Source organism: Mastacembelus armatus, chromosome 22 (genome assembly GCF_900324485.2).
Source record: "Mastacembelus armatus chromosome 22, fMasArm1.2, whole genome shotgun sequence".
Taxonomy (NCBI): Eukaryota; Metazoa; Chordata; class Actinopteri; order Synbranchiformes; family Mastacembelidae; genus Mastacembelus; species Mastacembelus armatus.
In genome coordinates, this window is record NC_046654.1 from 2,332,979 (window position 1) to 2,356,937 (window position 23,959).

General features: G+C 42.6%; 2 protein-coding genes across 2 annotated transcripts in view; both read left to right on the forward strand.

Moving 5' to 3' along the window:
- The window catches only part of eif2ak3 (eukaryotic translation initiation factor 2-alpha kinase 3), a 28,712-nt gene extending 18,648 nt beyond the window's left edge, over positions 1–10,064 (forward strand). Inside the window, exons 7-18 of the mRNA XM_026306402.2 lie at positions 111–236; positions 427–549; positions 703–932; positions 1,457–1,569; positions 3,039–3,161; positions 3,456–3,605; positions 3,920–4,469; positions 4,784–4,957; positions 5,314–5,484; positions 5,657–5,758; positions 6,406–6,468; positions 7,115–10,064. Coding sequence (XP_026162187.1) covers positions 111–236; positions 427–549; positions 703–932; positions 1,457–1,569; positions 3,039–3,161; positions 3,456–3,605; positions 3,920–4,469; positions 4,784–4,957; positions 5,314–5,484; positions 5,657–5,758; positions 6,406–6,468; positions 7,115–7,297 — 2,108 coding nt within the window. The 3' untranslated portion in view covers positions 7,298–10,064. The remainder of the gene's footprint in view (positions 1–110; positions 237–426; positions 550–702; positions 933–1,456; positions 1,570–3,038; positions 3,162–3,455; positions 3,606–3,919; positions 4,470–4,783; positions 4,958–5,313; positions 5,485–5,656; positions 5,759–6,405; positions 6,469–7,114) is intronic.
- Positions 10,065–11,395: 1,331 nt separating this feature from the next.
- Positions 11,396–23,959, forward strand: part of atrn (attractin) — a 101,694-nt gene continuing 89,130 nt past the window's right edge. The window contains exons 1-4 of the mRNA XM_026297096.1: positions 11,396–11,634; positions 20,044–20,127; positions 21,989–22,102; positions 22,291–22,419. Coding sequence (XP_026152881.1) covers positions 11,396–11,634; positions 20,044–20,127; positions 21,989–22,102; positions 22,291–22,419 — 566 coding nt within the window. The remainder of the gene's footprint in view (positions 11,635–20,043; positions 20,128–21,988; positions 22,103–22,290; positions 22,420–23,959) is intronic.

A 23,959-nucleotide genomic window follows, 5' to 3' on the forward strand; every position in this document is an offset into this window, starting at 1 on the left:
GTCTAGATGCATAATGTTGCGTGTATGTCGCCCTGCTGTGATCATTTTCAGTACAAACCTTTAGTTATGTATCGAGTTTGTGTGTAACTGCTTTGCCCTTTGTTTATCAGGGATGTTCCAGGGACAGCTCTACCTCCAGTCCTCAGTGAGGATTTCTGAAAAGTTCCCCTCCAAAGCTATTGCATCGGAGAAAGATATAATAACACTGCCTACTGTCAAATGGAAGCCTCTAATCCGTAAGTCAACGCCACCTTAGTCGTTAGGTGCTATGTTTAATCACCAGAGGAACTAATTTTGTGAAGACTCGTCATTGTAGCTGTATACACAAAGTAAAACCAGGCTCCAATAAATATTTGAAGTGATTTCTGTCTTTATCCATCTCAATATGTGGAGATCAGGATCTTTTTCATCTCATCCTTGACACAGATTCCCCATCCCGGACACCTGCCCTGGTCGGCTCTGATGAATTTGACAAGTGTCTGAATAATGACAAGTTTTCCCATGAAGAGTACAGCAACGGAGCCCTGTCAGTCCTTCAGTATCCATATGGTAAGAGCTCAGTGCTGAATTTGACCAGTACATGCAGTATAAATACATTTGCACGATATGTAGGTACGTGGAGTGTATGGAAGGAGAAGGAATATTGGCTGTGAGGGACAAAATAAAACCACACTAACTGATTTTCTTTTCTCTATGCTTTAGACAATGGCTACTACTTCCCCTACAGCAAACGTTACCGGGGGAAACGTGACAGCGCCGTGAGCCTGATAAAGGGAAATGGGGCAGGGGCTGAAAGTCGCAGGAGAAAGGACCCCGTGCTGCTGCTGCCCTGGTGGAAGGAGATCCTCGGCACCATCGTCTTCTGCATCGCTGCCACCACCTACATCGTCCGCAAGTTCTTCCACCCCCCTGCCCCTGCAGCCTATGTGAGGGTAAGACAGACACAGATACAGTCTGCAGCAAGAATACCATACTGACAGTGGTCATGTAATGTTAATGTGAACTCTGCACACTGCCCTTTGTGAACCCAATGTCAAGTATGAAATAGCTCCCACATACAGTATCATTATAATTTAGATTTTGACTCGGTATGAATGAAAAATTTCTGCTTTATCACAGATGTTGTCATCAGTAAATATTGCCTAAAGATATTGATATCAAACAGATGTTATTGTCCCAGATGTTGTTTAATTAAAATAATAACTTAAAATGAGGCATGTACACTGTAAATTTGATATTTTTAAAGCAAAATATAAAGAAGGTTTTTTTTTTTTTTTTTTTAGTTTCTTTAACATAAAGTGCATTGATTTTACAGGAACACATTAGCTGACCTCTGTTTCTGTTTGTTTGGCTGTATCTTAGAAAAAATACCAAAAATATGCCACAGAATTTAAGCTTCTTATAAAAATAATAAGTTGTTCAATGTGTCTTTGTTGTGCTCCTTCTTTCCTAAAAGCAACGGAAAGAGTCGGAGACGCAGTGCCAGACAGACAGCAAGTTTGACCTTGAGGTTGTAGAATTCAAAGAGGCGGTTGCCATGGAGACACGCTCCAGCGAATATGTGTCCAGGTACGTCGCTAACGTTCTGTGATGCTGAGGCAGAATGTGTTCCATGTGAATGTTTTTGTCATGACTCAGGAGAACGTCACATAACACAACTGCTGTGCCTGGAATTGTTATCTGCACGCCTCAGTCTCATGCGAGTCTTTCAAGGTGTAGCTACAGATTTGGCACTGTTACCATGGTGACCACTGGTCTTCCAGTCTGGCTAGATAGGACAAGGCAGAGATGGAAGATGGTAGTGCTTGATTGGATAACTCAGCTGTTTGCCATCAAATGAAAATGACCTTGGCCCCCGCAGACCGCACCCTACCCAGCAGCATCTGCCACAGGGTTGCAGTGTCACTTAACATCACTGTCAGCACATTGTCAAAAGTTTTATTTTCTTATTTTGGACATCCCAAATATGATCAGTAGCCATAATTTATGGGCTGCCATATAACCTCCTGTGGCCTGATCGATGGAGTTTGCATGTTTACATTCGTGAGCTGAATAATGTGACTCTATTCGCCCAAACACAACCAAGAATCTGATTAAACTGAAGGGGTTTTTTTTTCCTGGTGTCATCACTTGCACTTTCTTTTCTTTTGATCCAACCTAAAATGACACCCCACCCGTCTGTTTCCTTTAGAGCTGCTGCTGCTGCAATCCATGCAAATTGCTTTTGCAGAAGAACTTTCCTTAAATAAAACTGGCGGCTGTTGCAGCAGCTGCAGCAGGCATGAGTCAGATCATTAGGAGGGAGACAAGGGCTCAATCACATGTTCCCACACATTTCCTAATAAGACAGCCTTGAGTCTCCTGAGGATCCTGAGCCTGGCTGCTTTGACAGGGTGTAGAGGAGTCAGAGTTTGGTGTTTCGTTGAGCAGCAAGCTCAGTGGTTGGATTTCTTTTAAGTCTCCATTGATGAACAACGAACTTTGTAACAGTTGTTTATGAAAGTGCACATAGTGGCAAAACAATATCTGACAGCTGAACTATGACGTGCAGTGGAACTATGTTTACTAAAAATACCGTTAAAGCACTGCCATACAAGTGAATCTCACATTATTTAACACTAACATCATCTTGCTGTAGACATCTTTAATTAGACAAGATCAAATTATTAAATTATTTTTTCTTCTTTACTTTACTCTTCTAAATATTTGTCTTTTGCTGTTTTTCAGCATCTAAATTCAGAATAAATTTGGCCTCACCAGCAGCCAAACATCCACAATATTAATGTTAATTCATGATCTTTTTTATCCGTAGCCTGGCCACCTGCCGGCTCAGCAGCCTTGACAGGGATTTGGCTGGTAGTAATTCCTTCTCTGGTAATCACCTTTATGATTACCACTTAATAAGCCTCCTTGACCACAGTGAATTGTTAAATCCCTGGTCTTTGAAATTGTCAGGAGTGTAGGTGATAGCACACACGGCTCCTTTCCTCTAAGTCATTCTTCTCATCATAATGCCAACCAAAGTGTCTTCTCCCCAGGTATCTGACTGACTTTGAGCCCGTGCAGTGCCTTGGCCGCGGGGGGTTTGGTGTTGTGTTTGAAGCCCGCAACAAAGTGGATGACTGCAACTACGCCATCAAAAGAATCCGTCTGCCCAACAGGTAGTGCCCCTCAGTGGTCACAGACTTCTTGCTGAAGGCTATTAGCGTTTCCTTTATCTCTGTTTTCATGAAAAGCTGGTTGGCTGAGTTGTACAAGCAGCAGCTGCGATGTCTAAGCACAGAAAACTAAAGGCACAACTGACAATTTGGTATAAATAATAGCCGTGTGTTTATTTACACTGTCAGACAAAACACAATAAATCCAGCAACAGAAAGTCTCGGGTGCAGAAAAATAACAGACAAACTTGCCATGAAAGCGAATTACACATTGAAAACTCACTTTTCCACTTCCAGGGAGCTGGCCCGTGAGAAAGTGATGCGAGAGGTGAAGGCCCTGGCCAAGCTGGAGCACCCGGGGATTATCCGCTACTTCAACGCCTGGCAGGAAAGCCCCCCCGAGGGCTGGCAGGAGGAGATGGACCAGAGGTGGCTGAAAGACACCAGGTGAGCTTGGCCTTTTAAAGATGTTATGCTGTGCAGCTCAGCAGGCAGAACATGGCACCAGGTCTAGCTAGGGTCAGTTAAAGTCTGCTTTGTTTACTTCTCTGATAAGTAGGTAAGTAATAAAAGTAATTCCAGATAACCATGAGGGAGGGAATTAAAAATTCTTGTTTCTTTTGTTTGTAGTTTGAACCATGTTGCCGTAGCTCTTTCGTGTTTGCCAGATTAGTTTGAATAATTCACTGTAATTTTCATATAGTAGTGACTCAGTTGTTCCAGGAAGCTGGGCTGAAACAAAACCTCTTTCTCTCTTTCAGTACCACCGACTGGCCAGTGAGCTTCCTTGACCACATGGAGGTGCTGTCTGTCAAAGTGCCAGTGTCTACCTCTGTCTCACCTGTCAATGGTCCACGAGGAGACATCTTAGAGTCCTCTGTTGATGCCCGCGCCCAGCTCTCTGGCAGTACAGGCAGTGCTGTCGGTTTTGGTGGAGACTTGTCTTTCCACCCTCTTCTCGGCCACGACAGCCTGATGTCTGAGAGGGACAGCCAGGCTGACCCCGAGGTCTCAGACACCCCCAACTCTTTCGAGTTGTGCCCCCCACGCGGCCCCAGCGACTGCACCTCCTCTTCCTTTGACATTGTGTTTGAGGACTCTGGCTGCGACCGAGATGCCGACGCTGACACAGATTCAGCTTCTGGTGCTGTCAGTCCTGGCACACTGACGGAAAAGAACAGCTCATCTTCCTCGCACACCAGACGACAGGAATCTGTCCCTGCCTCCTCTTCATCTCCCCCCCGACCAACCTCTCTTACCCTAGCCCTCCCCACAACTCCTCCAAACCCGCGAGTTCAGCCTTCTCCCAAGGTCAGTCACTCATCCACACAGTTGTCTAAAGGTGTCACAGTGTTCGAGACCGGTATTGACCACATGGTGCAGATTGCGGTTGTTGTTGTACCAATATTAATCAAAGTTTTTCTTGTATCTTGTGTTTAATATCAACTGTCAACTTGTTATATCTTTTATAACTGATTTGAAAGAATTAAAAAGTCACAATCAGCTGTTGAATGATCAGGTATATTTTCTTTTACTTTTTTCTAGTAACAACTGAAAGGAAATATGTGTTTTGTGTTTTAAATGCAACCCGTTATGAACTCAAACCGTCTTTTCCTGATCTGCAGGTGTACCTGTACATCCAGATGCAGCTCTGTAGAAAGGAGAACTTGAAGGACTGGATGGCTCAGCGCTTCCTCCCAGAGCACAGGGAGCATAACCAGTGTCTGGATATCTTCCTCCAGATTGCAGAGGCTGTCGATTTCCTGCACAGTAAGGGCCTCATGCACAGAGACTTAAAGGTGAACACACACATACACACACACACACTGTCCACTAAAAAGATTTTATACTAAAAAGATTTTATTTTATCAAAAAAAATCCAGATGCTACTTATTTAACTTTACTTTCTTCAGAGGAAAATTAACTTTAAGGCTGCAGCTTCAAAAGCAGCTGCATTATAAGGCTTTGAACTTATATTGCAGTAGAGATAACTCATCATTTCACACTACGCTCTTACAGATCCTCAGTTTTTTGTTTTTTTTTTGTGTATGTGCAGATGATATTGCAAACAGGTGCATGCATTAGCAGTGCTCGATGATTTCATATCTTTAATGTTTGGTACACTCGACATAACCTGTCACCATCTGTCGTCCAGCCCTCCAACATCTTCTTCACCATGGACGATGTGGTGAAGGTGGGAGACTTTGGCCTGGTGACGGCCATGGACCAGGAGGAGGACGATGAGCCGAGCGCCCTGACGCCCGCACCACTTCTGACCCGACACACGGGCCAGGTCGGCACCAAACTCTACATGAGCCCGGAGCAGGTGAGGAAACACAGGGATCATTGTAATGTAGGGTAGACATTACAGACCTGCATTTATTTTAAAAAAGGATGCTGAGAGTCATCTATTCATACACTGATCGGACTTTATACTCTAATTCTTAATTCTCTAAGAATTAAATGTTGATTCCATCCTTTCTTTTTTGTCCTGGCAGCTCTCTGGAAACTCGTACTCTCATAAAGTGGACATTTACTCTCTGGGTCTGATCCTGTTTGAGCTGCTGTATCCTTTCAGCACCCAGATGGAGAGAGTGAGGGTGAGTCAGCAAACAAATGGCCACACAAACATTTCTTAATTCCACTTGATTTCCTTCTCTTTCCTTTAACTCCCCAAAGGATTTTTATCTTGCAATCAATAACTGTGTAATTTGGCTTTTCAAACTGCTAAGCACATGATTATCATAGACGATCTGTCTGTTTTCCTGCTGTTTTCTGTGTAAAATAGTCATTAAACAAAAGTAAAGAGTTTACAGTTGTGTTTACAATCTGGGAGAATTTATGCTGTAAGCAACATTTAAACAACGGGAGCCAATTAAAATGTTCAGATGTTTTCCAAATATGAAATGTCATCGCTAGTGTAAAGTTAGTTAATATTAAAATTACATGATCTCATTTTTGGCTTCAGTAAGGATCCCCGCTGCTGTTATTTACTTAAGCAGTAGAAGACTTTTCTAATTAGGCAGTTTATCTTTTTGTCTCTTTCCTTTACTCAGTTCATTCTTTTATTCAGTGTGAAAACATACAATACATTTTCATTACTGGCCTTCAAATGATCATTATTGCCACTTTAATAGCAGATTTTCTTTGCCCTTTGTGATTGACTAGGACGTCTTTGTCTCTGTAACAAAGGGCCTCATTAGCCAGTAGCACTGCTCCACTCAGGTGTTTACATCCTTTCTTCCAGACGCTGACAGAGGTGAGACTGCTGCGCTTCCCAGAGGTTTTCTCCAAAAATAACATTCAGGAGGTGAGTGGCCCTCTACTGCCACCTAGTGGCACAAACCACGACTGACACAAGAAAAGAAAACTGTGCCCAGAACAAATGATAGCAAAACTACTGGAGTGTGACACATCCAGATCTGAGAGTTTTTAATGTCAGGTTGTTGTCTATCACAGATTTAAGTCATCAGTAACACATTAACTGCTAAAATATTCCAATTAATAGATGTGTTCGCATTAGTTTTATTCCCCAATCTACAGAATATAAAGTTAAAGATGAAACTCTTTTCACATAATCCAATTAGGATCAAATTATATTATTATTATTATTGTTATTATATAATAATATAATTATCATTATTATAGACTATTTGGTGAATTAAGTAAATAACAGTGTTATCCCAAATCATAATCTGTGATTCTCCAGCACTGGAATACTCTCACCCTGTTATCCCAGTATCCCACTGTACTGGTTGTATCTGTGTTGATGTTGAATTATTCCATTGTATGAGTTGTGTGTGTAGCTTTAGTGGTTAGACTTATATCTAGTAGTGGTTTTGCTGTGCTGCATGAGATTTCAATGAAGCGAGTCTTTTGAACTAATGAGTGACCATATTAATGGGGACATTACTGCTATGAAAGACTTCACTGTGCTGTTTTCTCTGTCTGTGCAGCTGAGCATGGTGCGCAGCATGCTGTCGTTGAGCCCCAGCGAGCGTCCTGAGGCAGCTGAGATCATAGGAACTCCCCTCTTCCAGGATCTGGAGCTGCCTTGCCGACTGGCTGTGAGGCAGCGCTCCCGTACTTACAGCGCCTCGTCCATGGGCCGGCCCTCACGACAGACATCGACGTCCTGAACATCCCATGACACAAAAAATAACCCCACTGGCACATCCGCCTGCTGGTCTGCCGCCCAAGAGATACACCTCAGCCCCTTGCCATCAACCACTGCCTCAAACTGAATCACTTTACATGCCAGGCACAACAAGTGTGCAGGAATTTATCTCAGTGGCTTTAGAGCAGCGAGACAAAGTCGTGCACGGTTACTCTTGTTGGCAAATACACATGCTGTTACATATTCGCACAACACTGTGCTGCCCCAGTTCCCAATTATAATCACGCTTACAAATGAAAGAATATTTTAAAAGTGACAGCTGTTCTGTAATGTTCACGACCAGACTTGGCTCAAGTGGTACTTGCAGATACTTCTTAGAGGTAATTGTAAGTGGTTCTGAGTACCAGATGGGCAGCCCGTCAGCTCAGTGTAGACTAAGCTATTATCCACAGAACATTTCCCCTAATTGATTTTGAAATGTGTACCTGTGATTGGCTTAAACAAATGACGTTCTCCCCACTCTGACAGGGCAAAGTCAGTAATCTGGTACTGAGAGACAGCTGGCAGCTAAGAACTATTTGAGATATGATTTGAACCTGGTCTGGTCACGACACGCCGTTTACTCCCAACATTCAGCCAGTGTTCACTCACCCACACAACACCTCAGGTATCAAAACCAAGAGGACACTCCGAAGGGGCCTTTGATGCTTGATCATCTTATGTACTAGTGACCAGTACTAATCACTGGTACAAGCACTAAGTGGTGTTCTGACACCTAGTATGCCTGATTTGGGAGACCAAAAAAAGACCATCTTTTTTCCTGTATGTTTTTTTTTTTTTATTATTTTAATAAGAAAAGGTGGCGTGGTGCGTAGAGAAGAGTTTATGAATCCAGTTCGTTGATATGGTTTGCCTTCAGAAAGGGGCTTGTGGTCCCCTCTGGATGAATGCAGAGCCTCTGGCTCCTGGTTTTGCATGTTTCAGATAGGGAAGTGAAGGGTGACTGTGAATTTGTTATCTTAAAGCCAGTACTTGGATGCAGTTTTTCTGTGTGTAAATTTACACAATGACTCTGAGGTGCTCAGTCGTTTTCCAACACCTCACCTTTCCTCTCTGTACATAATTAAAGGGAAAATCCTGTTTATATCTTTTTCTTTGTTAATTCATAAGATGATTTTGATCAATCCTTGTAAATATTGTAAGGCGCCATTGCTTGTAAATGGCTTTTTCATGAGGCGACTGTAAGATAGTGTCATATACTGTGGGAGAGGGAACAAAGAGGAAATGATCTCTGCCATTTATGGATAGCTGAATGTTACAGTGTGACCTCCAGAGACAGATGATGGTGGTCACCTCTTACAGCTGTTTGACATGACTCTCAGTGTTTGTTTTCAAATATTTAGGGACCCAAGTGGAGGAGGTTTACCCTGCTTTGAGCACCAGAGGACAAACTAAAGGACCAGAGTGCCATTTGAAAGTCAGTTAAGTGTACTTTTCTGTAACTGATAACTCTCCTTCAACTTTCTGCAGTTGTGCTACTGTGCCCCAACCCGATCATGCTGGTGTTCTCAGTAAAACACTCATTACTGAGGTCTGCAGCTCTTCCGCAATGCAGGAAAATAGCATTTAGTGAATAAGGTGATACTGTTTTATCCCCTCCACATTGTCTACTGGGGACCTGGACCTGATGTTGGGCATGTGATCCACAGAAGCATTATTTTATGTACATAAGAAGTACTGGGAGAGTCACAAGAGCTGTTTGTAACTACACACACTCAAACTGCTAACTGTAATGTGCTTTCAATGATTGTACTTTTCTAAGGATGTTTTCTCTCTCTCTCTCTCTTTTTTTTTTTAAATAAGTGCAGTTCTTTGATTATTCTGCAGGGTTTTTTGATTACTGTAAAGTCTTGACTATGTCTGATCCGGGAAGTCAAACCAATGTTTGTTCATTCATCTACTCATCTGACCAAAGATGAGCCATTCTTGTAAAATGATCAGTTCCCTCTTCAGACTTGAAAGACTAGTACTTCCACCATGACAAACATGAAACCTGAAGAGTTTAGTTTCCCTATGACAGCTACAGTTCTTTAAAGTACAACATGTAGGTTCTGTTACTTAAGTTCTTTGTTGACAAAGAAGTACTTGACAAAATTTTGCAGAATTAAGGTTTGATATTTCAGAGGAATTCAATAATGAATTCAGGATGAATCCAAGTTTTCCACAACAGGATTTAGGAGCTTTTTTTTTTTTTTTTGTCCTTTTATTTTGTAGGAGTCAGTTCATGAGTGAATTGACAGTGATATGAAGACTTGTATATGAATGATTGACAACAGGAAAGAAAGAAACTGGCGCAGCATAAATCACCTTCAGTAATAGATAGTCATCTTATACCGTTAAACTGGAAACAGCATTATCGACGATAGTGTATTGTCAGGGGGTCTAGATACTTTCTTCTTTTCACTCAAACCAAGAAAATGTGATTATACAGGAACTTTTTTTCACACTTTGTTAAACTGTTTATCCTCGTCCCGCTCCGGCTGTCCAGGTAGTTCGTCCCTCCTCTCAGTGTCTGGTTCCTGTGTCTGGACATGTAGTTGCCTGTTCTTGTGCACAAAGCCCATTCTGTCCATGTTGAATTGTACATATGTTTAATTGCTTTATTTATGTTTCGATGCCGTGATCAATCCTTTTTGGGTTGGTGTTATTATGAATGCACTTCATGCGATAAGCGCATTGGAATATGATGACTTCTTATAAGTCTAAATTTAATAAACTGTTCTATACCATTTGTACAGTTTTGTGTCCTTGTTGTTCTGTGGTTTGAACCGCTGGATCTGACTTTTAGCACCTGAGAACTGAAAGAACCACCAAAGACTAGAACACAAATCCAAATGTTTCTTCAATGAACAATCTTCCTAAGAATAATTAACATTGGTTTTGTTCTATTTATAATGATCATGTATTAGATATCTGTCCTAAAATACATTTCATTCAGTACAAACTGGTTTAATACACACACACACACACACACACACACACAGCTCACTCATGTATCATTGTATACAGTATTTATTACTGCATCAAGAATCTAATTATGATACATACAGTACATATTACTGATGACAACAAAATACAGTTATCAACACAGTATGGGGGTATTTTCTAATGGTACAACAACTGCACACTATGATTTTGAGGCAGTACAGTGGAGTAAAGCTTTACATTTATTAAAGACCATGTGCATCCACACAAGGGTTTTCAGTTATTGCTGCAGATCAGATTTCCGCTTGGGTTCAAAGTGGAAATTATATGGGGCATGGGAATCATGCGGTCTGCACACACTGACTGACAAGATATCAGGGAGTAGGTAGAGCTCATATTTATATACTTTAAAAAAGGTGATTTATCTGCAAACTAGCTTTTTTTTGACTAATATTTTTTATAACATTATATCACGACTTTCTGATTAAATCCTTGTTGTTGTACCTGATGCAGAAAAAGCTGAACTTTGAGTTATAATTATTTGGACAAATATTGTTTTACACTTTATTTTGTAATTAGGTAAGGTTATTTATGTAACACAATTCATACACAGAGTAATTCAAAGTGCTTTACAGAAATAAAAGACATGCAAAAATCAAAACAGGAAACAGCAATTAGTAAAATAAAAGAACTTAAAATAAAATCAAATTTAATAATTATTCTGTTAACATTCAATAACTACTGCTACACAAATATGTCCACTCTCAAAGCATCATGGGATATGTATTTCTAATGCTCTTAGCTCGTAAAAGGGGTGGGATTTCCGGCGTCGGTTTTCAAAATAAAAGCCCGAAGCCCTGCGTGTTTCGCATGCCCCCATGGTTGCGCATTTCCGTTGCTATGACGTCACTTCTGGATGTCAATATGCGGCTTGGTGCGGCGCTGGGAAACGGGACCGCTGGAAAGATGTAAACCAAACCTCCGGAGACCGGCATCAGCGAAGTCGCTAAAGCATACCTCCGAGGAAACCGCACCTTTGGTCCGATAGACGGAACCACATCCACGGGCAGCTCGCTGGGTCGCCATCCCCGCAGCACCGGAGCGTCTGCCTGAAGCAGCCATCTTTTGTGCGAGAATGTACGGGGCGACGCGGCGGGCCTGCTCGGGCTACGGCCGGAGCCGGAGCCAGCTGATGGTCACAACCGCGCTCCTGCTCTCGGTCGTCGGGTTGCTCTCCGGGCTGCCCGGCGTCACCGAGGCGAAGGAATGCGACAAGCCGTGTATGAACGGGCAGTGCAACACCGCCACCGGGAACTGTGTGTGCTTCCCCGGCTGGGTCGGGGACCAATGCCAGCACTGCGGAGGGAGATTCAGGTACAGTGACCAGAATAAAGCTGCCTTTATTACTCAGACAGGCTCGGTTTGCTCTGTGCCAGCCAGAGCCCAGACTGGTTGGAATAAGGAGCAGTGCGCACCTGAGGCATTTGGACTGAGCTACAACACTGCTGCTGAGATTATTACTGCAAGGGCACAGCTGTCCCGGTTCAGACTGTCTACATATACTGAGTACTACTATGATTTACTGAGTACTACTGTGATTTACTGAGTACTACTATGATTTACTGAGTATTACAGGTGTATGGTTTGGATACAGGTGCAGGCTCCTGTGTGGGGCCTCAGCTCACTTTAATCTACATTAATGTCACCATCTTCTTATTCAGTTACTCAGACCTGTCACATCTCATAATAATAATAATAATAATCTGTTATAATATGTGCTGCTCGACTAAGATCACCTGTGAGCTGGGAGCTAATCCATCAGAAATTATTGACTTTATCAATATGCTGACATTTTCTATTTAATGTCTTGGAGGTGAAATGTCAGGAAAGAAAAAAAAAAAAGTGAAGAATTCCTGTTGCAGTTTTCCCAGAGGCCGAGGAAATGTCATCCGATTACGTGTTGGAGCCTCAGGCCCAAAGGTGTTGAGTTGAAAATAATCTAACACAGAGAAAAGCAGCAAATCGTCAGTTTTGAAAAGCTGTGACCAAAGAAGGTTTGATTATTCTGTCTGATTGAATAATAAACTGGCGTTGCGGCGTCTTCTTAGCGCCCAGGTTTGGGTTATGGTGGAACACACGGTGATCTCGGTGAACGTGGAGTTGTCAACGCCCCCTCTGCTGAACCAGAGCAGAGGTGGTACCTGCTGGAGATCTGGGCGGGCCTTTTGTAGTTCTGTCAGGCCTGTAGGTGAGACGGGTTGGTGTTGTCTGTTTGAAATACAGCAGGTGTCAGGGTCTTGTCCTCAACCAAAGGGTTTTTCCCACTTAACTGTCCAGCTGCCGACAGCAACAGGACTGCCTGTGTTTTTACAGCTGAGCCCCGTGTTGGTGATCAAACTCATGGAAACATCTGAGAGGTGGGAGGAAGTTGACCACTTGATAAAACCAGTAACACATCCTGCTCTCACTCGCCCCCTTTCTGCCCACATCTACGTTAGCTTGCTGTGCAGGCGCTCACCCTGATTGTAAAGAGTCCACTACGTACAGGCTACATGCAGCAGAGCAGTGTGAACAGCCTGCACCGTTAAAGTGTCCTGTCTTATTGCTGGACTTTGTATTGATTACACTGTTGTCCAGTTTATGTAAGACTGTGGCCTCTCTCTAGGACGACACAAACGAGCTTTAGACTGAACCTTCTGCCCGGAGTCGTCGTTCTCGGTTGAGTCAAATCTCCATTCAACCAGTGATATTAAACTTCTGCTTTTCCTTTTTCCCCCCAGCATTTTAATGAACTAGGATGTTTGTGCAGCTAAATGTTTCGTCCTTTATTCTTTTCGTCAGAAACGATGTGATGTGCTGTCTCAGCTCAGTGCCAGCCCAGCAGGCCTCAGAAACCGGTCAAATAAAAGATGCTGGAACTGTTTGCACATTAGCCCAGATGTTTGCTGAACATGTGTATCTGAACAGGTGAAGCTGTGGCTAAACAGCTGCTACGTGTTTCAGAGGTGCAGGGTTCAGTGCTTTCTCGTTTGTGGTTTAAAAAAAATTTTAAAAAAGTAAATAAATGAGGATGCCCGCTGTATAACCGCTGTGGGAAACTGCTGGCTATGAGCTGCATTCTGGGTAATGTGGTGTTGTTGGCGGGTCTTGAGTTAATTTCCGGACCCTGATTTACCTTCGACTGAGGAACGTGGAGCGTCCCTGTTTGGTTTGTGTCTGTGTCTCGTCTTTTTAAAAGCCACCGTCCAGCGTTTCATTGTCCGGGGTGTTTTTTTTTTTTTTTTTCCTAAAACTGTGGTGGAAAAACCGGAGGCCAGTCTCTCCTGTGTCACCTCGTCTGCTGGATGTGTGATAGTCTGACCCTGACCTTTAATAACACCACAGTTAATACCACTATAATGTTTATCAGCTCTAACGTCAGCGCTGTTGTGGCCGCCTCACCCCAGCAGACTAATGACCATGAAGTGGAATGGTAAACTTACAGTGATCCCAGATTTGCCTGGAATCAGGGCTGTGCTGTTTTGTTAGCGCGGTCAAAGGGCCGATAGTTTCAGGGGAGAGCCTGTAGTCTGAGGCCGTGTTTAGCATACAGACAATGCGACCATACAAGGCTGTGTGAGTGCTGGTAAAAGCAGCTTTCTGTGGCAGGGTCATGCCAAGATGGAGTCCCAGCTCGCCATGAGGGCCAGAATCAACATGAAGGAGGGGGGGGACAAAAACAGACTAGTGTGTTTTGTGGTTGCTCTGTGGCAGAAGATGGAGCTTCTCTCTTTTTTTTTTTTTTTTGTGCAGCTGGTTCCTCTTGAAACGGAGTGAGGAGATCTCATTCGGTCTGTGCAGCCTGGTTAGAAATATTAGCACAATATGGATGTTTTCTTCATGTAAACAGTTCAGCCCAATTCATTTGACAAAACTTCTTAATTTGATCACTTCCTGTATTCCACTGTGCACTTCCACTTTATGTTTAATGTGCAAAACCAAACACCAGTAACTCTTCTTCTAACTTTATCCACATTACAAACAAAGCCCAGATGTTCTGTCCTGCCTGTAGTGACATGCAGCCACACAGATAGCTGAGGGTTTGTTTGGTCCTGGTTTGAGTCCCATCCACCCCTCTGAGACGTCTCCTTCGTCCCGATACAATGGAGCTTGTTTGTGGTGCTCAGAATAGAAAAGTGACGGCCTGAAAAACTCAAGAGACTCAGCAGCGCTGTGCCTTTCCAGAGCCTGTTACTCTGGACGAGCCATAGGTTTCAGTGTGAACGTTTTTAAGAGGAACTCATTTGGTAGGAAGTAGGTCAAACCATTTACAGACAAATGTTCCCGTCATTTTCTTTGATGCAAATTTTATTAGTGTTTTATCCATTAATTTAACAAAAGCGGAGAGAAATAGGAGCAATAGAATGATGGGGAATGACGCAACGAAGGTTTTTGACCAGGGACTTGGTGCTTATGTTTGGCCCGTTTCACCCTGTGATTCCTCATCGCTGAGTCTGTGTGGCCTGATACATGACAGGTACATAGTTTCTTTGTTCTTGGAATTTGAGTGAACAAACCTTTCAGTTTCATTTTGAAATCAGAAGTCCAGTTTGCTAAGTTCAGTTTTCCCTCAGTAAGGCTGTCTGGGGGAAAATGTGTTTGCTGAGCTGCACAGTCCGGTGCCTCGCGTTACCAATAACTGTAAAAAGGCAGTTGTGGATTTTCTAAATTTATGCGTAAAGCTGCTTTGAAACTGTAGCTTGTGATGCTGGGAGATACCATAAGGCTGAGCTCTGTCTGATATGCCTGCTCCGAGATTATGTCTTTAAGAACCAGCTTTATGCTTCCTGGTGCCAGTCAAAGACGCAGGAATGTTCTTATTAGTGTGACATGGACCTTTTTGCTGAGATCAATTAGTTTTTTTATAAGGCTCAGTTTTCTTTAACAGTGGGACAGAGTGCTGAATAAATGCCTTGTACATGCCACTTAGGGCCAGTGTTGGCCTCTGAAACATGTTCTTGGTCCTGGCTTCAACTGTGAGTCCCCCGGTTTCTAATGTCAGTCCCATTTCAGCAGACATTACACACATTCCAGTGCGTTTCTAACTCCTCTCCACAGACTGCTCTTACATTTTTCCTGACCTGACACTAACTTTGGTTTTAGCGTTGTCAGTCCCTACTGTTTCACAGCTTCCTGCTTTGTGGTGCCTTCGTTGTCATCTCTCGTGAAGTCTGTGTACTAGTCCACATCCATCCTCGGGCGCTGTCTGGAGTCTGTTTAAAGGCTGACCTCGCCGAGCGACCAGCCTGCCTGCCCTCTGCCGAGACTAATGGTCCTTCTTCCTGAAGAGCTGATTCATTTTTATTTTATTTTTTTTGCAGCTCTGATGCAGAGGAATAGACATTTGTTTCATCCATTTCCATAGCTACCCTGAGTCATAGATGAGCCTACAGCTGCACACAGTGTTTAAAAAATCAGCACTGAGAGCTTGTGAGATGGCATCAGTGAACTGCACTCAGCACGTCTGTGATGCTCAGTATCTAAGATCTGATGTTGGTGCAGATGAGGTGAGTGTACAGGCTGAGGAAAGAAAACTATGGTGCATTAAACCCTGATCTGAGTGCAGCTGTAACCATGCAGAACCACTGAGGTGGAAAATCACAGTAACTGGGAAAATTTCCGCTGTTAATAATTTATGAAATATTTATTACAGAGTATCAGTGACTTATTGCTTCATGAGCATGTTGCACAGCCTTTGCTGATTTGCTGCAGTTTTGGTTTAATGTCGGTGCAGCTTTTGAGTGTTTTGGAACAGCAGCCATAACAAGCGAGGGCGGCTTATTTACTATTGAACATCTGGAGGGTCTTCACTCCAGAGCACTTCTATTCATTGTCCCAAATACTGTGAATCACACTCAACTCCAGTGTTTACACAGGCGGCTCTTGATGCGACCTGTGTAATAGACATCACAGTATCCCCAAGTAATAATTTAGATATTAGTGTAAATATCTTTCTGCTGACGAACTAAGACATTATGTCTGCCACTGCAGTTTGCATGGGGATACATCAATATAAGGGTAATATACCCCAAAATACTCCCTAATTCCCTAATTGATTTAAAATCTCATATCAGCAGCTTTTATGTTTGCCCCGACAGCCTGGTTGGGGCAGGGGGTGGTCCGGTGGGGGGGGAGTTGCCTCTGCAGCATTTACCCTGTCTCTGTGTAAGCATACTCTTTCCCCTGCAGCCTGGGCCACTGAACAGGGCTGTTGTTGCCTTTCAATGAGGAATCGTGTTTGCTCTGCTCTCATGCTGCACCGCTGTGCCATTTGCAGACCACTTGGCTCTGCTGCTACGGGGAGACTGTTCGCATGAGAGGGAGCCGTTGTTGTTGGAGGTCTTTGTGAATGTGAGGCTCCGCTTGTAGAAACATGCATCTAATAACCAGCAGAACAGGCACCTGGCGACCAGGCTTGTCCTTTTTCTGTTGTAGTTGTGTCATTGTAAAAGTGTAGTTAGAACATACTGGTTCTGTACGAGCTGTACCTTTCCAAGACACACTTCACACTTACAGATTTATTGATGGAACGTTTGTGTCCTGTACTTTTATTATTTACTTAATGCAGCCTCATATAGAAAAACTGTTAGTGACAGCAGGAGGAGGGGAACAGGTGCAGCATCTTTGAATTAGAGAATTCTCTCTTTTTTGCATGAGACTGAAATGTTTTAATGCTCTTTATTTAATTTAAAAATCCTTTTTCCCACTGTGGCACAAACTGAACTGGCCCAAATGTTTTAGAACCAAGAAAATCTATAGAAATTAAACTAAGGACTGAAAATTAGACATTAACATATTTGGCGCAGTCCCGTATTAGCATCAGTGGCCATTTCCGTGTTCTTTCTGCTTTAACTGTCGGTGCTGGGAGATGATGTTTGTGCTGATTACAGGCCACCATTAGCTCTGTAGCTGAGAGTTGTCAACATGTCTTGGTGAAAAGGACAAATGAAATTACTGCATATTAAATTAACTAAATTGATCTGAAAATGATCTAGAGGCACTTTATGTACTAACCCAACAAATCCCTCATCAGCAAACATTTGGAGATGGTTTAGAGCAAAAGCAGCAACAATAAACAACAAACACTGTTCAGGTTGGTGGGACCAGTAACTGCACAACAGAAATACACAGCGTGGGGACCAGGGACACCTGCAGAAGGTAAAGAGAGAGAGAGAGAGGAGGCACAAATTTAGTGACATTCAATGGAGCTGTATACATATAACGGGTGTGCAGAGAGGAGCTTGGTGCATGATGGGAAGTCCCCCAGCAGTCTAGGCCTGTAGCAGCATAACTAAGGGATGATTCAGGGTCACCAGAAAGATCTGATGTTAGTCACTGAAGTCACATCTCTCAGTGTTTCCTCTAATTGAATAGTTGGGTGCAGCTAGTTTCCTGTTTTCTGTCCCTGGGACAGAAAAGAGTCTTAAAGAGGCTTAAAAGAGTCAGTTCAGCCAAATTACAAAGGGCATGTACGACGTTTTGGTTTGTTGGTTTGTTGTGAGATTTCTGCTGATGACCCTGAAACCCAGAAAATCTTCTGTGGAGCGGGTACGTTGGTTCAGGAGAGTCCTGAGCCTCTCAGCCTCTGAGGGAGCTGTGTTTGTCTGCTTGCCAGGGGAGCTGAGAGGCCCTGCAGGCCCCAGCTCTATTAGGACTGAGAGGTCTGTAATTATAGTGTTAGTGTAGTCGTTGGCTAACCACTGAAACCTGCCACGTGAAAGAGCTGTGTGAAACTCCTCTCTTAAAACACTTCGATGACCAGCGGTGTTCAGCAGAGCCTTGCAAACATTTCCATCAGCCGGTTGCAGTGGTAGCACAAGAGCATTGTTGCAATGCAGTGTCATGTGTTTGGCCTGTAAAGCTGTTAACTTAACACCCTTGGCCTTGGACCTTGAGCCACCCAGCCCCACAGCTGGGCTTTAGCCCGCACCTCGGCAGCTATGGGAGCTATGGGAGCTGATCAAAGTTTTCAATAACAAGAAGTTGCAGCACACTTGTTGCTTAGATACAGATAAATACGTGTTTGCAGGAATCTCCCTGAAGTTTTGTTTATAGCTTTTTTTCACAAACTGTGCTAAAATTGTGCAACATTAACATCCTGTTTTACACATGAAGGGATGCCCATAAAAATGTATTTGTCTTTTGACTATTCATATAAAGTTGAGACGGTTTGTTTTTACAGTGTCTCATCTTGATAACAGCATTTCTTTAGTTATGGTCGTCGCTGTGCAGAGATCTGTCCCTGGCTCCTGCAGCTGAACAGCAGAGGAGTGTGCTCCTGCAGCTTTTTCAGACTTTTAGCTGCTGAGAAGTTGTTTTGGAACTAGACTGTGACTGGGTGTGTTAACAGAGTCATTGTACCATGGGACCTACATTAGTAATGATACAATCTCTGCCTGCATGTAAGTGTCCCCTGTGTAATTCACCTCGTCTCTGCTGCTGTGTCATCAAGCTGGAACTGATCTGGCAATAACAGGACAGGTGCTCGACTGTACTATTAGAGTGTTTGTGGCTGCCTGGCGTGGTGTCAGCCTCAGATAATAATTTGCTGAGGGGTTTAATCATTCCCAGCTTCTTATCTTTCTCTTTGCTGCTTGCTCCAGCACCGAGCTGACTGTACTAAAAAGTGAAATGGCAGAAGTTATTGTTTACCTGAGCTCCCTCTAGTCTGCTCGCTGCCTATTGTCTGATAACATGATGTGTAATCATTTCTGTGGTGTCACTGCAGAACGTTACAGAAATTACAGCCATGGCCTGAAGGTTTCAGCAGGTATTTTGATGATCTGGACATTAACGTGAAACAGATGTCAGCACTACAACAACAGACTGACTGATATTTCAGTGCTGGAATCATTTGACTGCAAATTAAAACATCACATGGCAGTAGAACTGCTGCCAACTCTTTTTAAAATAAATCTGAAAGGGAAAATGTTTTCTCACCTTTGTCAGACTTTAACACAAAAAATGCTGGAGTTACAAAATGATTAGGTAACAACAGTCAGAGTATACAGCTATGCTAGCTATCTATATCTATCTATTAGCACAAATTGAATACAGTATTCATAAATAAATGTTGTCAGTAGGTTGTAATCACAGGAAAACACCAACCATTGCTTTTTCCTTATCCTAGAACGAGTCTTTTTAAACCTACACAGGGGGCGGGTCTCCTTTCATGGAGGCAGCCATGTTGTGCTAACATTTTTCTACAGTAGCCCTGAATGGACAAACCAAACACTGACTCTAGACGGAGAATCACGTTTTGTTCTGAAGGTGATGGCCACTGTACCCTGCCTCATGCCTGGAAACCCGGGGGATGGGGTGTGAGGGTGTGTTCATAAGGTTGCATTCTGCAGACTCACCACTAGATGATGCCACATTTTACACATCGCATCTTTAAGCTAAATGTCAGCTGGTTTTATTTCTTTTGTATAAATGTAAATTGAATACCTTTGGAATGTATTAGTTATGACACTTTCTGTTAATTGCAGCATGAAATTAAACAGATTCTTAGTTGAACAGTTTGATGAAATAAAGCTGTGCTTCTGTTAAAGGGACGACCTCCGTATGCAGCTGTTTAACTTGTTGCATTTTAGTACTCTTGGAGATCTTTGCTGTGACTGTGGGAGATGCAGTGGTGCATTCAGTTGTTTCACCTTCTGCATCACATCACACTCAGATTCAGACGAGACAATTTCCAAGATTTCAGCCTCAAAGCTCTTTTCTCTCCTCTGTTGTTTCTTCCAGGCTGACGGGGCCCTCTGGTTATCTGACGGACGGACCAGGAAACTATAAGTACAAGACCAAGTGCACGTGGCTCATTGAGGGGCAGTAAGTACAATGCAGGACAAACATCAGAACGGGCCAGAGTTGAAAATCTGGCTGCCCTGACTGCGTGGCTAGCACTACTAGTTCATGTTTGTAAAACCTGATAAAAAGCAAAATATAATATGTGCAAGTGTAATAAAAAAAGGATTTTTCAGATTCTGTACTCCTGTAAACCTGTCTGTTGCTTAGATTGTCCTACACATCTTACTTTACGTGTCCCAAAGACACACTCCCTGAAACTGGACTCGCTTATTGACTTCATCCATCGAATCAGCCTCAGCCATTAAGATAAAAGGCTTAGGAAGGATTCCTAAAACCTTAAGAGGGTTGGAAGATGGATCGTGAAAACCAAAGCTGCAGCTCAATATTTCAAGAGTGCTCATAATGATTGTTTTGTGCAGAGCGGACCCTGCAGTCCTTCACTGTGACCCATCCAGCGCTGGTAATTTACAGTATCCACAAGGTGATGGATGAAAATTAATGGCAAAGTAACAATGAGGAATCCAATACTCCTACTCTCTTGTTTAAGTCAGCATAACCCCACCACAGAGTATCGATTGAGAGTGTCAGTTCTTAATTTTTCTGGCACACAGCTCTTCCAAAGCTCAAACTCTGTGATTACATTTATATTTTAGGCTCTCAGCCAACTCAGTCATTCAGGAGATTAACCACGGCCGCACTTCTGTTCCTGTCAACATAAGTGTCCCTCGTGTAGGGTTTTGAACTTCTGACCTTTCTATTCCCGGATGGCCTCTTTAATCTGCATGTCACCCTGTCGTCCACTGTTCTCGTTACGTCCTAATGGAACAGTTATATGCTGTTTTTGGACGTTAGTGCAGCATCACATTCAGTGTGTGCGTCAAAATGACAACAATACTTTGAAAAGGGTTTTCCGAAGACGCAGACCTTAATTGACCAGAAGCTTCTTCTGGAGTTTAGTACTGAATCTGTTGCAGGGGCCTCAAGTGACTTCTGATATGCAGCTACTTGATTTGGGACATACCTGCCTGATAGGCTTCTTACTTTTGATTGATTATTTATCGGTGACAACTCTTCTTTTCTAATCGAACCTCGTTCCTCAGTTTGTCTGCCACCGCTTCACTCCGATGAATAAAACTGAGAAAAATGTGACTATGCACAAGATTTCCTGTACGTCTTGTGCTAAATGGGCCTTTGTCTTCTCTGATGATTTAAATTACAGTGTTTAGAAACTGAATAAACAAACTTTCTTTTCCTTTTTTCTCGCTGCTTTTACTGTGAAAACACTCAAGCGTGGAAGATGGAAAAAAAAGGACTTTACTCTTGGATATAACAGCTGGAATTTACTTTTCTGTACAGCTGTTATGTATATACATAAATATTCAGTGAAATAGTAACTTTGACCATTTACTCTGTGTTTTCATGGCAATATAGAGCAGATGGGTAATTTCCACCACACAATGAAGGCGTAGGTGGTGAATGTTTCTACCATATCATCTAGTTAATTATTCACCTTTTATGTACTTACAGTAAAATCCCATTAATTCTGCTCATGTTATGAAAGTTAGTGACGCATTTGAACTCAACAGGTGAAACAAACTTTAGTAACTGTGCAATTAGATTTAAAATTCATATAGATTTTATTAAAGGTCTAAGGTTTTTTTACTTTCCTACAGGATCTTCGGATATTAGATTCCTTTGCTCCTCACTTTACAGCCCATAATGACAAATGTATTAAAATCATGTTTCATGTATTAAATCAAAAAACCTGTGCATGATAACAGAGGAGCCCTTTAAGAGTTGCTGTTCATAGGGCTTGGTTGGTATTGAAGTAATTTCAGACCCAGACAGCCGTTCTCATGATCTGCCTCTCTGCATTTTTCAGGCCCAATACCGTGCTGCGATTACGATTCAACCACTTTGCCACCGAGTGCAGCTGGGACCACCTGTACGTGTATGATGGAGATTCCATTTACGCCCCACTTCTCGCTGCTTTCAGGTATGTCTGCTGTGGCCGAATGCTGGTTTGGTGAGGGTGACGGTAAAGGTGGTCTGAGTGTGGATTGGATTGACCCCTTTCTATTTTACAAATGTTAATGCAGGTTTTCGTATTTATTTGGCCAGAATTTTGTATGAATGGCCATGAAATCATGTTAATGTTCACTGACTGGTCTGTTGTTACTGCAGTGGTCTGATTGTTCCCGAGCGGTACGGGAATGAGACGGTTCCTGAGGTGGTGTCTCAGTCTGGCTACGCCCTGCTGCACTTCTTCAGTGATGCTGCCTACAACCTGACTGGCTTCAACATTTCCTACAGGTGAGAGAAGCACGACATGAGCAGGTGACCCAACACATCCTGCACTTCTTTGCCCTCAGACCTGTCCTGGACTTTGAGTTGGAGTTCTCCTTTAATTCACACATTAATCCATGTTAGTGGCATCCACCAGATTAAGGTACAGCACAAGTACTCGGATCCTGAACCCTGTTTCTTTGGCTGTTGAGATTTATTTAGGTGAAGGGGCACTTCACACCCTTCTCTCGAACAGGGTGACACATCCCAACCTCTCTGCATGATTCAGCCTGTGGGCTGGCATCACTGGTTGACTGCATTTTTTGCTTTTATCTACTCGCTGCATTTGAAAGTGTGTTTTTGTTGGATCATTTCACCATCACCTCGGCCTAATGTTCAGGCACATTGTGGTATGTGCTGGCAAGGAAGCCAGAAATGTTCAGTACCTGCCTCCTTCTGAAGGATCCTGATATGGAAGCAAAGAAAGTTTTAACCACCACTTTTGTTACCACGTAATAGTAAAGTGTACACATTTGTTTTTTTTTCTTAAATATTATGCTTTAAATGCTTGAATGTCTCTATGAATTTCCAATGTTGTTCAGTTGTCAGTGATTCCACCCACAGACTGATCAGAGTCTAAAGACTCTACTCAAGTTGCTCAAATTGAAAAGGTCCTTTTCAATCTGAAAATTTCAAATGAAACAAAAATAAAAATGTTGGACAGCAGTATTCAGGATGATAAAATAAAACTTTCATTTTCTGGGACACTTGGAGAACCATCTGGGTACGGTCCAAGAAAACAATTTGGAAACCTTTAATTATTTATTTTAGAAACTTGAAACTCTGCACTGGAAATTCTAATGAGGGCAGTTCAACCACAAACATGCAGAGAGACGGTTTTCAAAATAAGATATTTCAGTTCTGAATGCCAGAACCAGATATTCCATAGATTATAATACTTATTAAATTATTTCTGCCTTGCTTCCTTACACTACAAGAACTTTAGCTATAAGCAGGGACCTCAGTGCTTTTGGTGCTGGTGCTCAGTCTATGCATTAATTTTTTTTTTCATTTCATAAAGTTAATCTCAGGAAATTCCTGTGCTAATAAGCTTAAGACATAAAGTGTAAGTCGGTTGCTAAACACCTCTTTGCTGACTTACACCATCAATACTGTTACTGTTCTTGTTACTTTAAATTAGTGCAGGTGCCAAAATAAAATGTTAACACACTGAAAACTGAATACAGTTACGGTGTGTGTTAATCACAGGATGAGCTGATGGATCCAATTTTTTTTATTTTTCTACATTATCCATTGTGGATATAAACATTCATACATTATTTGGGTCCATTCCTCTTGGCATAGACCCCTTTCACCCTCTTTGCTAATTTCTTGTTTCCTTAAACCTGAAATAATATACAGCTTCACCCCATCCTCATGTTAGTGGGTTTACTGCTTGGGGCCTTATTCTGTGACCTGGCATTGTTATTAGTCCGTGTCTTGCCATTGGGACGTCCCTGCAGTTTCCCTTCATTTTGTGCTTGTTCTCCATCTATAATAAGAAAAA